This window comes from Mytilus trossulus, chromosome 6, assembly GCF_036588685.1.
Source record: "Mytilus trossulus isolate FHL-02 chromosome 6, PNRI_Mtr1.1.1.hap1, whole genome shotgun sequence".
Taxonomy (NCBI): domain Eukaryota; kingdom Metazoa; phylum Mollusca; class Bivalvia; order Mytilida; family Mytilidae; genus Mytilus; species Mytilus trossulus.
The window spans coordinates 27,524,013-27,542,524 of NC_086378.1; the positions used below are offsets into that span (position 1 = coordinate 27,524,013).

Sequence of the window (18,512 nt, forward strand, 5' to 3'; positions counted from 1 at the left end):
CAGTCGATTTATTGACGGTGCGCAAGAGCATTTTTTTTCAAAAGTTTTACTACTGTTCTTATGTCGTACTGCTTAAACACTGTCGTAGGTAGAGGTAGATTTGTCGCCAACAAACTTGTTAAACTCCGTCGCATTCTGTACATGTCCCACGTCAGAAGCCGATAATTCATTGGTTGTCGTTTGTTGCTGTATATCATATTTGTTTTTGTTTATTGTTTGGTACAATAATGAGGCCGTTAGCTTTATCCTTCAACTGTTGAGGATTTTTCATTTCAGTGTCTTGTATAGCTTACACTATGTAATATGAGGTTTGCTCACTGTTGAAGGCCGCTTGGTCTCCATTAGTTATTAACTTATATATATACACGATATCACAGTTGCATGGGTTCGAATCCCGGCGAGGGAAGAACCAAAAATTTGCGAAAGCAAATTTACAGATCTAACATTGTTGGGTTGATGTTTAGACGAGTTGTATATACATTATGTACACAACCATGTATCACCATCATTGATGGCGATCCGATGGATACATCTGTTGTAGGGTTGTCACTGACTCAGACGTACTTATGAATATAATTATTTTCTGTGACTGTATCTTACATTAATTTGAAGGATCCTTTACTATAGATAATTTAGCTGATCTGTAACAATAACATCTTCATGCCTTATATATCATGTAATTGTTGTAATGTATTTACGCCGCTAGATTAAAACTGACGTGGAAAGGTAACATATGGCCACCGAAAGCTCTTTTTTTGAGAGCCCAGGTGGTCGTGTGGTCTAGCGGGACGGCTGCAGTGCAGGCGATTTGGTGTCACGATATCACAGTAGCATGGGTTCGAATCCCGGCGAGGGAAGAACCAAAAATTTGCGAAAGCAAATTTACAGATCTAACATTGTTGGGTTGATGTTTAGACGAGTTATATATATTGTATATATATATATATATATATATATATATGTCAATTTGTCTTGTGGAGATATTTCTCATTGCCAATCATACCACATCTTTTTATTTTTTTTATATTGGTACGTTTCGCAGCAGCTATTTGCTGGATAACGAAAGCATATTACTCATTTCAGCATTTAATCTTTTATCCAGTTATAGTGAAGGAAAAATAGACAAAATATGGAAATTTTATATTTCCATTAAAAGAAAGAGAAAGAATGCTTAATTTGAATAAAAGGAAATATTATAGATTTTATAAGAAAGTAAAATTATAATGGTTAATTTATAAAGAAAGTTCATACTAGAAGAATTGAATAAAATTAATGTAACCCTATAGATTGGATTTATGTTGAAGAATATAATTTTAAATATTAACTAAAGTTGGAAACTTGTAAATAGAATTAAAAGTTAATTATATACTTTCACAGATATTTTGTATATAGTATTACGTAAAGTTTTATATCAAAGAGCATGTTAATTAAGTCTCTTTTGTAAGTATTGGATGTCAAATACTTTTAACTAATAAAGACTTTTTATAAAGTAAATAGACAAATCCTAGTAAAAGATGTCAATTGTATTTGGGAAGTATTTAGATTTAAAGGAACAAAGGGAATTATTTATCTTCTTTGTTTATAGGTAAAAGTTCGATAATCCGTTTTACTAGGGACGCTAAGAATTAAGTCAAATTGATTGACAAAAGCTTAAATGGTCAGCAGGTAATTGATGACCAATGAAATAAATTATGGGAAGTCTTTTAAATTATTATTTGGCATTTCATTGGAGAAAATAGAAGAAGTTCTTAAATCCAAAGGTCATGTGACTAAAATTTCGAATATCCAAAATTATGTTTTAGCGTCACTTGATCTTTGGAACCTGAAAATAAAACATCATTTTACAGAACTTCTGTCTATTTTAGGTAAGTTAAAGTAACATTTAATTTAGCATATGATTTTGAAATAAATAAGTTAATACTAAATTTGTAATTAATTTGGGTTAAGATTTATTAATATCTGTTGTACTTTAAGGACAAATTGTATATAATGTTTTAAATACAAAATGGACTCTTGAAAAGGTCTTATAATGTTAAAGTTATTTGTAAATAAGTTTTATGTTAAATGTGAATTATTATAAGTTTTAAAGATATTAGTTTTAAAAGTTATTAAAAGGTTAAATGTTTAAAATAAGAACATTACTGAATTACGGAACTTATCATATTTACTCCGGAATAAGTTTTATAATTACTTAGTCCATGGGAGATAATTTTGAGTGTAAATTCATATCGCTAAATATTCTGAACACGCACAATCTTCAAAACCCTAATTTTACTGAATACTTAAATAAGTTTGACTTGCAGAAGTTGCAGAAATGTTTGAAGCCTGGAGACTGAGGTATTCATTATGTAATGTAGCTGTATTATGATTTAATTTGTTAATATTTTGAATGCTTAGAATTGAGGTTGATTTTGATAGTAAAAATACATAACATTACTTTTATTTTATTAGCAAGTCTTACATACAACATTTTAATTATTAGAAATATAAAGTCCCCTTTTCAATTTAGAGTTTTAAGTACATGTACCTCTTTTGATTAGTAAGTTAACTTGAATTCAGGAAAAGGTAATTATTAAGAAACAATATTTATTTAGTATTATGAATTATCTGGCATGTTGAAAGAAATATATTTAGTTATGCGAGTTAAGCTCTTGAGTTAAGTCCACCCCTTTTTAACATATTTAATGAAATATAACTATTGAAAGTTACAGAGTTAATTCCCCTGATGAGTTATTCCCCTTTGAAATAAGTTGTATGTGAGACTGTAAAGGTTCATCATTGTTAATTGATTTATTGATTCATGATTTATTTGTAATTGATTGTAACTGTTTATTGAATATACAATGTAGACTTGATCTTTGGAACCTGAAAATAAAACATCATTTTACAGAACTTCTGTCTATTTTAGTAACCTGCAAAACAGAAAACAAAAACCCCCCTACAATCAGCACAACAGTTTATGGTGGAGGCAAAAGGGAACGAACCAGTACCTCATAGATAAAGACACATGAGTAAGCCATCAAACTACTTACTTCGATCTGCAGGCTTAATTCCAGAGGAAACCGCTGAAGAATTACTAGTAGTCGATCTTGCTGCAGAACAGAACATACCCGTTAGAATCAACATGCCTGGTGAAGAGGTAAATATTGTTCAATCAATACCCGTACAGCCAAACAAATTCAGTGGCAACATAAAATCAGACAATTGGGTGAGACAATTCATCAGATGGAAAAATCTACAAAAAATATCTGATGAGCAAGCTTGTTATGCTTTACCCTTCTATCTTGAAGGAGCCGCAAAGACATGGTTTGAAGGATTGGCTGAACCAATTCAAGCTAACTTTGATCAATTAACAACAGCATTGAAAGATAGGTTTAAAAACACATATGAAGATGACGATATTCTTCTAGCACAGCTCCCAACAGAAAAGGCCGTAGAATTTTTAGATAGGTTGCAAATTAAAGCAAACAATCAAAACATTCCCGAACATTTATTGTTAAGAATTGCAAAGAAAGGATTTCAAGCATCATTAAAATCCGTTATAGTCCAAAGAGACCCTAAAACAATTGATGAGTTAAGAACAGCAGCTATAATTGCTGAAAAATGTCATCTAGAAAAAGAAAACGAGAAAACACAAGTCAGTGCTATATCAAATGAAAACTTTCAATTTTTACAAGATACTATCAATGTTCTAACTAAGAAGGTAGAAAATTTAGATGTACAAGGGGAAAATAAGCGGCAACAACCCAACAACAACTTTGGCAATAGTTATCAAAATTGGGACAATCAGGGCAATAGTATGAATAGTCAACAAAATTGGGTCCCAAGACAAAGTAGTAATTGGGGTCAACAAAATAGAAGTCGTGGTCAGCAAACGAGAAATTGGGGTCAGCAAAGTAGAAATTTTGACAGGAAGCCATTTCAATCTAACTCTGGTCAACAAACCCAATATTCAGGTCAAAATAAAGCTTCCTGTACAATCTGCGGTATGTACAAATGTTCAGGCAATCCAGACAATTGTTTTGCTAGAGATAAACAATGTGATCAATGTAAGAAAATAGGTCATTTTGCTAAGATGTGTAGAAGTATATATAACAAGTATGGTGAAAGGATAAGGTATTAGGGACGCGCGCCCATTTTTAGGCGCTCGTCTAGAAGTGGGCACAGTGGCAGGAAACATATCAATCTAATAACACCAATGGATAGAAATAGGATTAATATACAAATTTTAGATGTTAAAACTAATGGACTTGTAGATACAGGTGCTGCAGTATCTTGTATTTCATATGATTTAGTTAAAAAGTTTGAAAACAAAGTAAGATTAGATAGAGCAGATATTCCTAACATTTATGGAGTAGGTGGTGAAAAACATAAAGTTAAGGGCAAGGTCATGCTTCCTTTAAATTTTAAGGGATTAATCATAGATTATTCATTTTTAGTCATTGAAGACCTGCAACATCCCTTAATCTTAGGAGATGATTTTTTATTAGCAAACAAAGCAAATATTCATTATCCCACTCGTACTCTGTATTTGCATGAAGGAACTGTCCAAGTTGCTTTAATCAATACACAAGTTGGCAATGCCAGAATGGCAAAAACAATAACAATACCAGGTTTAAATATGTGTGAATTGCCTGTTATTATTCCAAGAAAATATTTAAACAAGCCTGTTATATTAGAGCCAGTTTCATATTTGGAAAAAAGTCAACTTATGGGTGCTTGTTGTTTAGTTCAAGCTACTAGGTCAAATTCAGCCTATGTGAAAATGCAAATTATTAATCCTAATAGAGATCCTGTCACTATCCCCAGAAACCAAGTTGTTGCTATGGTATCGCATGTTGATATAAAGACTTTACAAAATCTTTCAGATGTTGAAAAACAAAATATAAATACAAATAGTGTTTCTAATTTAGAAACTAAACAAAGAGAAAAATCAAAGAAAAAAAGTAAACTTGATTTTGATCTGTCATCTGCAGAGTTGACAGACATTGAAAAGCAAAAATTGAAGAAATTTTTAGACAATAATAGAAATGTCTTTGCTACTGATTTGTCAGAATTAGGCCAAACAAATATATATCAACATGAGATACAAACAACACATGAGATACCAGTAAGAACACCTCCTTATAGAACTACTCCAGTTATGAAAGAAGAAATTCAAAAACAAGTAGATAAATTATTAGAAAATAATATAATTAAACCTTCTACATCACCTTATAATAGTTCAGTAGTACTTGTCAAGAAGAAAGATAACTCTTTTAGGTTCACGATAGATTTTAGAAAGGTCAATGCGATTTCTAAAGCCATGTTTTATCCATTACCAAATCTAAATGATGTTTTTGATACTATAGGTGCTGTTAAACCCAAAATCTGGTCTAGTCTTGATATGGCCCAGGGATATTGGCAAATAGAATTACACCCAAATTCAAGGCATAAATCTGCCTTTGTAACTCATAATGGGGTATATGAATGGAATAGAATGCCCAATGGGTTGAAAAATAGTAGTTTTACCTTTCAAATGGTAATGTCTCAAATTTTACAAGGCTTGAATTGGAAAAATGTTCTAGTGTATGTAGATGATATTTTGATTTTTTCTGAAAATTTTGAAGAACATTTGACACACTTAAATCAAGTTTTTGACAGATTAAGGAAAGCAAATCTGACATTAAAACCTTCAAAATGCCATTTTGGTGTTTCCAAAGTCAAATATCTTGGTCATATTCTTTCTAAAAATGGAATTCAAGTTGACGAAGCCAAAATTGAATTAGTTAAAGAACATCCAATCCCTAAAACTCAACAACATGTTAGACAATTCCTAGGATTGTGTAATTATTATAGAAAATTTGTGAAAAATTACTCTAAAATTGCAGTTCCAATGAATTCTCTATTACAAAAAGATAAGCCATTTTTATGGACTGCTGAATGCCAAAAATCATTTGAAACTCTTCAAAATGCTCTTACTACAGCTCCAATTTTGGCCTTCCCTGATCTATCAAAATCATTTACCTTGACATGTGATGCCTCAGGGTCTGCTATTGGGTATATTTTAGGACAAGTTGATGAAAATAAACGTGAACGTGTTATTTCATATGGTGGGAGAGCTTTGAAAAATGAAGAAAAAAATTGGACTATTAGTGAAAAAGAATGTTTGGCAGTTTTAGAAGGGATAAAACAACATAAAGTTTATTTATTAAACAATAAATTTACTGTTTTCACAGACCATAAGGCATTAATATGGCTTCACAAATCAAAAGATACAAATTCAAAACTAGGTCGTTGGGCTTTACAATTACAGGATTTTGATTTTGAAATTATTTATAAAGAAGGGAAAAATAATCAGAATGCTGATGCAATTTCTAGAATTCCATACCCACCCCAATCCCCTGAACCAAAGGACACGAATGAGCAAGATAATAATGACTTAGGAGAAAATCCTTATCCCATTATTAATTCAATGTCACAAAAATGTTCTCAAAATGAAAATCAGAAAATTAGTGATGGATACATTGAAATGAGATTTGAATATGGACATGATGATCCAATAGTTGCTTCAATTGTTGAAAATAAACTTGATAATTTATCAGATGTTGCAAAATTACAAAGAGAATGCCCAGAATTAACTGACATCATTACATTTTTAGAAAATGGCACCTTACCAAAAGATGAAAAGAAAGCTAAAACTGTTTATTTTGATAAAGATAACTATAGACTTGGCCAAGATGGTGAATTAATTCATCAATGGTGGCCTAGAACTAAGGGTGTACCTAGAATAGAAGCAATGATAGAACAATTAGTTTTGCCTAAAATATTAAGGGAGGATGCTTTATTATCCTATCATGACTGTAAAGCTGGAGGTGGCCATGCAGGTATTAAGAAAACTTATGCTGCTTTACATCTGAAATATTATTGGCCAGGAATGTATCAACAAGTTTACTCTTATGTAATATCTTGTGATAAATGTCAAAGAGCAAAGAGGCCAGCACATAAACAACCAGCTCCCCTTATGCCATTGCCCGTAACTGATACTTTTGATCGTTGGCATATGGATATTTTGACTACACTTCCTACTACAAAAGAAGGCTATAAACATATTTTATTGATAGTTGATAGTTTTTCAAAATGGTCAGAGGCATTCCCCCTTAAAACTCAAGAAGCTACAGAAATAGCCCATATTCTTTACAATCAGGTGTTCACAAGATTTGGTTGCCCAGCTAGCCTGACAAGTGATAGAGGTCAAAATTTTTGCTCAAAACTTATTCAAGCCTTGTGTGAACTTTTTCAAGTTACCCGACACCATACTAGTTCATATCATCCCCAATCAAACTCAACATGTGAACGTATGAACAGTACTATAGGTCAAATTCTAAGAACTTACTGTGATCAAAATCAAATGAATTGGGCAGACTTAATCCCTAGTGTTATGATGGCTATAAGAATGTCACCAAATACTGAATCTACAGGATTCTCCCCTTATCATATGGTTTTTGGAAAGGAAATGAATATTCCTTTTGATATTTCTGTACTTCCAAAAGACAACATGTCTAAATCTGCAAAGGAACATTTGCATCAATTGATAGATCACTTGAAAATAGTTAAAAAAGTTTGTAAGCAAAACTTACAAAAATCTCAAGAAAAATCCAAACAGTACTATGACAAACGGTCAAAGGAACCAAATTTTGGAGTAGGTGATAGGGTCCTGCTTCAATGTATGAAAGTTCCAAAAGGACTTTCACCAAAATTACATGCAAAATGGATAGGACCATATTACATTACGAATGTAGGTCAAAATAATACTTATAAGCTAAGAAGAATGTCAGATCATAAAATTGTTAAGTCCAGAATCCATGCAAATAGGATAAAACCATATGAAGACCCAAGAAATGTTAGGGAACCAGTTAGACAATTGCAAAATAATGATGATTTAAATGATAACAGTTCTCAAAATGATGATAGCATAGACATAGACAAAAATGATGATGAAACTCAATTGCCAAATAATGTAGATGATCCAAATTTAGGGCAAGATAACCAAAATGATATTGATGACAATGATCAAACACAAAGTGAAACTGATAATGACAGTGAATTTTTAGCAGAAAAATTAGTTGCCAAAAAGAAAAGAAATGGTAAAAATTATTATAGAGTTAAGTGGGTTGGTTATAAAAAGACCACATGGGTCGCAGAAGAAGATATAGGTGAAGGCTTACTAGTAGAATTTTATACAAAATACACTAAAAGTGGCAAATTAAGAAAAAAGAAACAAAGCAGTTGTTTTACAAAAGCAAATATGGAATAAATAAAAATAGGATGTATATAAAAAAAAAAATAGCAAATGAAAATAAGCTATATATGGCATAAATAGAATATGATGTATAATTATAAAGGATAAAAGCAAATAAATGGAAATATGAAGTAACTCGAGAAATGAATTGCAATTTACTAGCAAGTAGTTAAAAATAATAAAAAGAAAAAAATACCATCTCAATATTGTGAATAAAAGCATAAGATTTGAAATTGATAATAATTATGTGCGCACATAAATATCAAGAATAATAAGAAACCAGTATAATATTAAAGCAATTAAATAAAAAGAATAAAAAGAAAAACATCTTAATGATTTGATAAATCAACCTTATTATATTTGAATGTAAAATGCCTTATTCTAATGTGTGTTATAACTTCAATAACAACTTAATTGCTCACATATATATAACAAAGTAATTTGAACTAGTTAAAACCATAAGAATTTAAGTTCCTTAAATTAGTGCTAAATGAAGTGTACAATTCATTATAACTTGGCTTTAACAAACTTTAAATTATATGTTGTAGGTGACCAGACAGGTACTACCAAGCTTTAGACCATTTGTTACAACATTGAAAGTTATTTTCATGCTGGCAGTTCTTTTGAACATACCTCAATCTAAGGCAAATTCAATATTACGGTTGAACTATGGAATCCTATTTGAAAAACAAGCTAATGTGCATTTTAGCAATGATGTATGGATGCATACATTTCAAATAAGATTACCTGTTAAAAAAGGGATGAAATTGATTAGTCCCTGTAAAGGAAAAGACTTTTGCGAAAATTTTAATAAGCTAGCAAATGAATTGAATATACTCCAACTGCAAACAACAAGAGAACTTAACCAAACAATAACCACTTTGAAGAACATTATTCCAACTAAAAGCAAAAATAATAATAGGAAAAAGAAGGCAATCTTAGGATTTATTGGAGAATTATCGAAATCAATATTTGGTACAGCTACTGTTTCTGATGTAAAACTCCTAGCTCAGCATATCAATGTCCTAACAACAAGAACTGTAAAATTGACCAAAGAAATGGCTATTCACTCAGATCACCAGTCTTCATTTATGTCAATAATAAATAAAAGAATTTCAAACATTGTTAATGAAATGAAAGACACTCATGATGAAATAGATTTGTTACAAAATGTTATAAGAAATAACACAAAGGCACTTGAGAAATTATTTTTTACTATATCTAACACAATTTTAAATACGATTACTCTAAATACAGAAGTTAAACACAAATTAAATGATTTGAAACTAGGAATTTTCAGTTTAGTTGAAGGAAAATTATCCCCCTTGTTGATTAAACCAGCAACTTTAAGAAAATCTTTGAAACAAATTGAAATGCAATTGCATCAAAAATATCCAGGATTTTATATTGTTCAAAAAAATATAAACTATTATTATTCATCCCAAAATTTTGTATACTCCAAAAAAGGATCAGATATTTTTATTATGATAAAAATCCCAATAGCATATAAAATGGCAAAATTTGAATTATTTTCAGTCACTGCTCTTCCAGTCCCAGTAAACACATCCTTGCATGCTACCCAATTAATGGATGCCCCTGAATACTTAGCTTTGTCCAATGATAAGAAGACATATTTACCCCTTACAAGTCAGCAAATCATGAAATGCAAGAATTACAATAACAATATGTATTGTCCATTATTACAATCATTTTCTGGAAGTGTAGATTCATGCATAGTATCTATTTTTAATAATGATAAAGATAAAGTACAGTCATTGTGTGATTTTAGATTTTTACACAACAAAATAATGCCAAAAATTATGTATTTGAACTCTTCTGCAATAGTTATATATAAAATTCCACAAATTTCAATAGATTGTTCAGGAAAACAAATTTTTCATGAAGGTTGTGATTTTTGCATTATGAATATTCCTTGTCAATGTTCAATTGCCACAAAATTATTAAGTTATCCACCTTCAATTACTTCATGCAAAAGGTCAAATAATATTACAGTTGTCCATCCCATAAATCTAGCATTGCTACAACAATTTTTTACTGCAAAACAATTGATAGAAATAAATGGTAGTTCTACATTCGTAGAAAAGATGAGTATTAATGTTCCAGACTTTAAAATTTATAATCATTCATATTCTTCATTTTTGGTAAAAGATCAACAAGACCATCTTAGTTTAAAGAAAATGGCTAAAGTTGCTAAAAAGGAAGGAATTATTTTTCAAGATTTGGCAGAGCCTTTATTAGATGGTCAGATAGATATAGAAAATAATTGGCCAAATCTTAATGGTACACTTGGTTTAATTGGAACTTCTTTAGCCAGCATTACATTTATTTACTGTATTTGGTCATTTTTCAAAATTAGAACATTAACAACAACAATTTTGATTTTAGAAAGAACTATTAATGCTCATTCTGCTTCCATACCATCTTTTATTTTTAAACCAGAAACCACAACCACTAGCTCTGTGATATCTCACATGTTTGATCAGGAATTTAATATGAATCATATTTTAGTAATTATAATTGGTATTTTGATTATATTTATTGGACTTATATTATTTAAAAGAAGAAAATCAAAATCACACTTTACATATTTAATGATGGAAATTACAACTGGAACTTCTTGTCTTCAAGTTCCCCTTATTAAGATGCCACTATGTCCTGCTTATTGGGAAATTAGTATGCCCCCTTCTGTAGAGTCACTAGAGGTTGTTGGTACTTTTCAACCAACTTTATTAATTAAATGGGATGAATTTTTGATCAAAAACAAAATAAATGAAAAATCATTAACTGTTCCTAAGATGATCAGATTGCCACTCTTTCAAAGTTTACAACTAAAACAAATTTTGAAACAACCATACTGTGTGTATATACTTCTAGTCCATCAAAACCTATTTAAAGTTTTAAATCACGAATAAGGTCTTTTTTGCCTGACGAATTTTCTACCTTAAATTTTTTTTTCTCTCTCAATATTGTTAAGTTATAAGTGATATAGGACATCAAAGCATGACTTGTGCCGTGGATATTCAAAAGGACATCGAAGGAATCAACAATATTTCGGACAACAACAATATAGAATTCGTACATAATGGAGGACACCGTGTGCTATTTCATAAAATTATCATGGATTATGTGATCACAGATTTTCAGCATTGTGAATTTATCAATATATGGAAAAAAGTGAATTTGTGATGAGATAACAAAAAGTGAATTTGTGATGTGATAACAAAAAGTGAAAAGGTGAATGTCACCATACTATACAAAAGGATTATTAAGTGTTTATATTAATAAAAATGAAATACAAATTGCATGAATGATTTACTCTAACCAAACAAAAATGATATTATATTCTAAATTCATCCCAAGATAACTAGTTGAATCCTTAACAAATCTTGTATTAGGTATATTTATAGTAATATTTTTGTTTGCTCCTTGCATGCTTAATTAACAAATACACTTATGATCATTTATTAATCCAAATTTGTATGTATATTTTAATATTATATAGTCCTTTAATTTCTTTTATTATTATTACTATTATTTTTTTTGTTTGTTTCTATAGATGTTCAACCACACATATTTCTTCTCTTCAAGTCGGGGAAAATGTTTTAAAGAACACATAAGATGCAAAGAAATTTTTGTTAAGCCAGGAGCTAAATTAGAAGAACTAGCAAATTTTGCTTACCAAAGACTGCATGCAGTTCAACAACCCAAAATAGTTTATATAATGGCAGGGATACCAGATATCTGCACCAAAACTAAAGCCCCAGCATACGAAGAAAGTTTTTACAATTTAGAGGACAATGATAAATTATTAACTATGAAAAATATTTTCAGTCAAACAAGAACAAAATTAGAATCCATCAATTGTAAGGTTGTTTTTGTAACCATAACCACCATGAGTTTTCATGACTGGAATTTACATAGACTTAAATGTCATAAAACATCAAAATTATTATATTTAACTCAATATGTTGACATGCAAAATCAACTCAATTCAGTTCTTCACCAGCTGAACAAATTCATAACAGCTTCAAATGAAGATAATGATGTAGTTACACCATTTCTTCATACTTATGTACATAAAATTATGGGAGAAAGACATTATTATAGCTACTCAAAATTGGTTGATGGTGTCCATCCATCTGCAGCCTTAGCAGAAAAATGGCGAAAATATTTAAAAAGAATTATGAAGATCAATGAAAGACTTTTAATGGAATAATCAAAATTATAGTGGAAGCATCTATAGAACAAACATTGTATATATTTCATTTATAAATATTATGTATTTTTTTTAACACATATGCATAGATAAAACTTTGTAGGAACAAAGTCTTCAGTTCCATAGGGTTATATAGTGAAGGAAAAATAGACAAAATATGGAAATTTTATATTTCCATTAAAAGAAAGAGAAAGAATGCTTAATTTGAATAAAAGGAAATATTATAGATTTTATAAGAAAGTAAAATTATAATGGTTAATTTATAAAGAAAGTTCATACTAGAAGAATTGAATAAAATTAATGTAACCCTATAGATTGGATTTATGTTGAAGAATATAATTTTAAATATTAACTAAAGTTGGAAACTTGTAAATAGAATTAAAAGTTAATTATATACTTTCACAGATATTTTGTATATAGTATTACGTAAAGTTTTATATCAAAGAGCATGTTAATTAAGTCTCTTTTGTAAGTATTGGATGTCAAATACTTTTAACTAATAAAGACTTTTTATAAAGTAAATAGACAAATCCTAGTAAAAGATGTCAATTGTATTTGGGAAGTATTTAGATTTAAAGGAACAAAGGGAATTATTTATCTTCTTTGTTTATAGGTAAAAGTTCGATAATCCGTTTTACTAGGGACGCTAAGAATTAAGTCAAATTGATTGACAAAAGCTTAAATGGTCAGCAGGTAATTGATGACCAATGAAATAAATTATGGGAAGTCTTTTAAATTATTATTTGGCATTTCATTGGAGAAAATAGAAGAAGTTCTTAAATCCAAAGGTCATGTGACTAAAATTTCGAATATCCAAAATTATGTTTTAGCGTCACTTGATCTTTGGAACCTGAAAATAAAACATCATTTTACAGAACTTCTGTCTATTTTAGGTAAGTTAAAGTAACATTTAATTTAGCATATGATTTTGAAATAAATAAGTTAATACTAAATTTGTAATTAATTTGGGTTAAGATTTATTAATATCTGTTGTACTTTAAGGACAAATTGTATATAATGTTTTAAATACAAAATGGACTCTTGAAAAGGTCTTATAATGTTAAAGTTATTTGTAAATAAGTTTTATGTTAAATGTGAATTATTATAAGTTTTAAAGATATTAGTTTTAAAAGTTATTAAAAGGTTAAATGTTTAAAATAAGAACATTACTGAATTACGGAACTTATCATATTTACTCCGGAATAAGTTTTATAATTACTTAGTCCATGGGAGATAATTTTGAGTGTAAATTCATATCGCTAAATATTCTGAACACGCACAATCTTCAAAACCCTAATTTTACTGAATACTTAAATAAGTTTGACTTGCAGAAGTTGCAGAAATGTTTGAAGCCTGGAGACTGAGGTATTCATTATGTAATGTAGCTGTATTATGATTTAATTTGTTAATATTTTGAATGCTTAGAATTGAGGTTGATTTTGATAGTAAAAATACATAACATTACTTTTATTTTATTAGCAAGTCTTACATACAACATTTTAATTATTAGAAATATAAAGTCCCCTTTTCAATTTAGAGTTTTAAGTACATGTACCTCTTTTGATTAGTAAGTTAACTTGAATTCAGGAAAAGGTAATTATTAAGAAACAATATTTATTTAGTATTATGAATTATCTGGCATGTTGAAAGAAATATATTTAGTTATGCGAGTTAAGCTCTTGAGTTAAGTCCACCCCTTTTTAACATATTTAATGAAATATAACTATTGAAAGTTACAGAGTTAATTCCCCTGATGAGTTATTCCCCTTTGAAATAAGTTGTATGTGAGACTGTAAAGGTTCATCATTGTTAATTGATTTATTGATTCATGATTTATTTGTAATTGATTGTAACTGTTTATTGAATATACAATGTAGACTTGATCTTTGGAACCTGAAAATAAAACATCATTTTACAGAACTTCTGTCTATTTTAGTAACCTGCAAAACAGAAAACAAAAACCCCCCTACAATCAGCACAACACAGTCTGTATAAGGAAATAAGTAATCAACGTTATGTTTTTAGATTTAAAAATATATGGTATGAGTTTCAATGAGACAACTCTCCATCCAAGTCACAGTTCGTAAAATTAAAACCATTAAAGGTCCAAGTACGACCTTGACTCACATCGAACAGTAATTAAGTTATAAAGGGCCTCCAAAATTACTAGTGTAATATTATTCGAACGGGGAAACCAACGGTCTAATAATTATATATACAAAAAAAACAAACATGAATCTATTGGTCGATCTTCCTTGTTGATTAACCTGTTTTAATCTTTCATAGACAGTAGTTCTAATCTCTTCCTTCATTATCTAAACCATTGCGACATAAAACAATATAATGATAAAATAAAGTTAACGTTCAAGGATACATGTATAATGACATGACAAAAGGCGATAAATAATTTGTACATCTGTTACACGATATTAAAATCATATCAATAGATTATACAGTCAACAACTTTGGTGACTGTTGAAGTGTACTTCCATTACGCGAAGGCTTAAGTGGGTGATATATATCTGTCAGCAAGTTGAAGTGTAATACTCTGTATTGGCAAATATTACATACATATTTTGGTTTAAGATTGTCATCTTTCTAGTGACAGAAGTACTGACAAGATGATCTTGATGTACAGTTATAAGGCGCACCCCTTTTGCCAATCAGCTAACCATGCCAATACCGATTATTAGGCTTTTTGTTTGTTCTTCAACAGAACCAAATAAAATGAACGCACTGCTGTTGCCAAAAATTGTCATACACTGAGGTTGTATGTTGTAACCTTGAACGCGGCAGATATTTCGTTTCTAATCTAAATTGACTAGGGTTGCCATTTTTTATGCCAAAGGTTCAGCGTTCTCACGGGCACTCCACAAATTAAAAGCAGGTCGCCGATAGATGTCAATAAGTGCTGAAAGTGGGACAAGACACCAATAAATAATCAATCAATCAAAGCTAAATACTAATAGCTTATACATGTGATGTAAGTAAACCACGTGATCGTAGTTCTCGGAGTTTTTTCATATAATAACAGGTTGTTTAAAATAGTACTTGACTATAATTTATTGGTTGTGTCGGTTAAAAACATCACGAACTTGACATTTGTCTGTTATATTGGTATTATCTTCCGATTTGTCACATGAGAAAATTGATTGCAAAATATTGATTTGAATTTGTATTTACTGCCTAGAAAGTCGTTCATATCAGGAAATAGAGTAAATCTTCAGGTATAAAATGTCAGCATCGATTTCCTATCTAAAGGTAAAACATAGTGATGGTTATAGTTTTTAACCCAATTAAGCGTAGCTCGCTTTATCTATTAATGGATACTTGTGCAGGATGTTGTATTTCTCTTTTTAAATGGTAAAGAGTATAGGTGTGAATTTGTTAATAAAACATATTCTGACAAAAAAAAAACTCTATATATATAAGCGGCAAACAAATTTAAAGGTGTTTGTTTCATGGTATAATAGAAGAAATAATTCTAGTTAAAATATCATCAACTCGCTCGTAAAATAACAATCAGCACGTGTTTCAACTCACTCATTAAATACTATCATCACTTGAGTTCCACTGTATCTTAACTGCCCCGGCCAAATGTATTGACCCTAAAATATCTAATGACCGGTTCGGTGATGGACCTTCAACAGACAGAGAAATGCATAGGTTTCTGATTATCTTTTTGCTATTTTGTGACTTGGGGATAGAAACATAAATAATGTGAAGGTTTTAAAGAATTCAATGCTCTTCAGTTCTTCATCAACTATAAAATTTGTTGGAAAAAGTTTAAGTCATCAGATTAGCACTAAGCCTACAAACAAATTTAACAAAAAGGACGCGAAGAATACCGTTCTTAAAGTGCTCGCAATTTCACAATACAATTATTTAAAGTGTTGCTAAATTTAAAAGGATCGCATCTCGATTGATGGGCTCTATAAATAACTTAACCGTAATAAAATTGGGTAACATTAGAACCAACTTGTTTAATACAATTTATCGATTCTTAAACCCGTTTCTGTCTAGTAACCGTACAATGTGTAAGCAATGTTATATAAATAAATCCACTCCCACAACAAATTTATGCGAAACCATCAACTCGTGAAATTTAAGAAGTTAGACTTCCTTGAATGCAAGGGCGTTAAAGTTAGTCTCATACACAAACACATTATTAAGTATCATATGACAGTGAATGAATTTTAATATTATCTTTGAACACACACCCGAGAAGTTTATAAATACCTCTGTTAATATCATAATGAAGTACCCTAGGCCAGATAAAATATTCAAAAGTCAAATAATAGCACTGATGTGTTTATTATTCGTTTTTCATTGTATATTTGTACAAACTATAGAAATAAACGTTAAAATACTCTTCATGTAGCAAAACATAATACTTCAACAGGTACAGTCAGTCGATTCCAGGTATTTACCCTAAAATTACAATTTTCCAATTTGGTCTGACACTTGTCGATTTTTTCTATGTCAAAGATATGGGTTGATACTGCCTTGTAAGCATACAATAGTTTCTGTTGCAATTACTTCGAGGTCAGGCCAATTTTGAGCTAGAATGACTGGACTATATTCCTGGTCTTCTATAATCATAAGCTCATGGGCTATTAACTAGCCAAACCAACCGGGAAGTGGAAATAAACATTTAGGTTTATAACCGATTAAACGGGCAAAGTCATATATTTACGACAAAACTATTGTTCCATTCTTTCCGTTATTATAATTTACAATGAACAAAGAAACAGAAATAGTATGATGCTATGTTGTACATTTAACTCATAAATATTTTTAAGATTATACAAATACTCACTATCGAGAACTTTTGAACAAGTAAACAAAAAAACGGTGTAACTAATACAAACCAACAATTATACATTAAAAGCATCGATTTATTTAACAATTCGCTCGAAGAATATTCATATTAACTTGCCGCTGCACGTTAATCAGCGATCATTCTATATTTTCACTACACTTCACCTATAGATGAACGTTAGGGTGATTAAGGAAGCAGGATCGTTTGGGTTCATATTGAGTATTGAAGGGAAATGAACAAAGTTTAAAAATAGGCTTTTCACTTTGCAAATATCAGCTAGTCTGATAAAGAATGGTGTTAACGAGAGAAAAAAATGCAATTAATCTTAGTGTCTTAAGTTTTGCGTGTACGTTTGGGGGAAACCTGTAAAAGTACATCATTCCTAATTTCACTCATTATACGACTAATATAAAATTGAGACGGATTAAAAGAAAGAAAAAATATAAAGAACATGACAAAGAATCTAAGAAGTCTTTTATATGTACCTACAGTTTCCCCTGGTAAAAAAACCTAATCTAATACGTAGGATGTTTATAATTCCACAAATCGATTCTTCATCCGTAGTTACACAACATTGTGAAAGGATATTTACTTGTAATGTAAACAGTATAGATGATAACGAACATAAAGAGGAATAAACTCTCGGATTAAAGTTGACCTGGGCGCAACTGTTCATTAATTCTCAACCTTCACTCGGTTAAGATACGGATATGTATATATATATATATTGTTATACCCGCTATCTAAAGGTCTGGGTATGTTGTCTAACAAATTGTTCGTATTCATCTTCAATTTGACCGCCAGGTCAGTGGTCTCGCGTAAGCGTGCTCTCATCGAGAGCGGAATGTTGTGGTTTCGAATCCAGGTCGGGTCAAACATGACATACTTTAAAATTGATAGTTGCTGCTTCTCCGCCGATACGCGACATTGGAGAGTAAGAGCAAATACTAATCGTCTCCAAGGCAGAATAATGTGCTCTGGTAGTGCTGCGGACTGCTACCTTTTGAACTTTTGAACAAGCAGGCTAAAAAACTAACTTTTTACGTTGGTCTAGTATAAACCAAGTTTCATATTTATATTGTGTTAACATGTTTTCGTTCTAAATATTAATTTTATTTGCCACTGGGCGTTAAACAGCCATCCATATTTCAAATTTCCATTAGTTGTGAGCT

The 18,512-nt window shown here is 30.3% G+C and overlaps 2 protein-coding genes across 6 annotated transcripts in view; both read left to right on the top strand.

Moving 5' to 3' along the window:
- LOC134721031 (tetraspanin-9-like) overlaps positions 1-18,512 on the top strand; it is a 31,426-nt gene that overhangs the window by 3,804 nt on the left and 9,110 nt on the right. The gene's annotated exons all lie outside the window — the stretch shown is intronic.
- Positions 1,224-14,438, top strand: LOC134721030 (uncharacterized). Of its 4 annotated transcripts, XM_063583696.1 has the most exons (3): positions 1,227-2,337; positions 2,909-3,139; positions 8,830-11,842. In XM_063583696.1, exons 2-3 carry the CDS (start codon positions 3,008-3,010, stop codon positions 11,212-11,214), a joined length of 2,517 nt encoding a protein of 838 aa, XP_063439766.1. In that variant the 5' UTR covers positions 1,227-2,337; positions 2,909-3,007; the 3' UTR covers positions 11,215-11,842. The 4 variants fall into 4 exon arrangements, with proteins under 4 accessions (XP_063439767.1, XP_063439766.1, XP_063439765.1 ...); XM_063583697.1 differs by lacking the exon at positions 2,909-3,139 and having other exon boundaries at positions 1,224-1,865; XM_063583695.1 differs by having other exon boundaries at positions 1,231-3,139.

Coding starts and splice junctions, on each gene's coding strand:
- LOC134721030 (XM_063583696.1), top strand. CDS start 3,008: ATGAGTAAGCCATCAAACTACTTACTTCGATCTGCAGGCTTAATTCCA. Junction 3,140..8,829: donor TCAACATGCCTGGTGAAGAG/GTAAATATTGTT, acceptor TATATGTTGTAG/GTGACCAGACAGGTACTACC.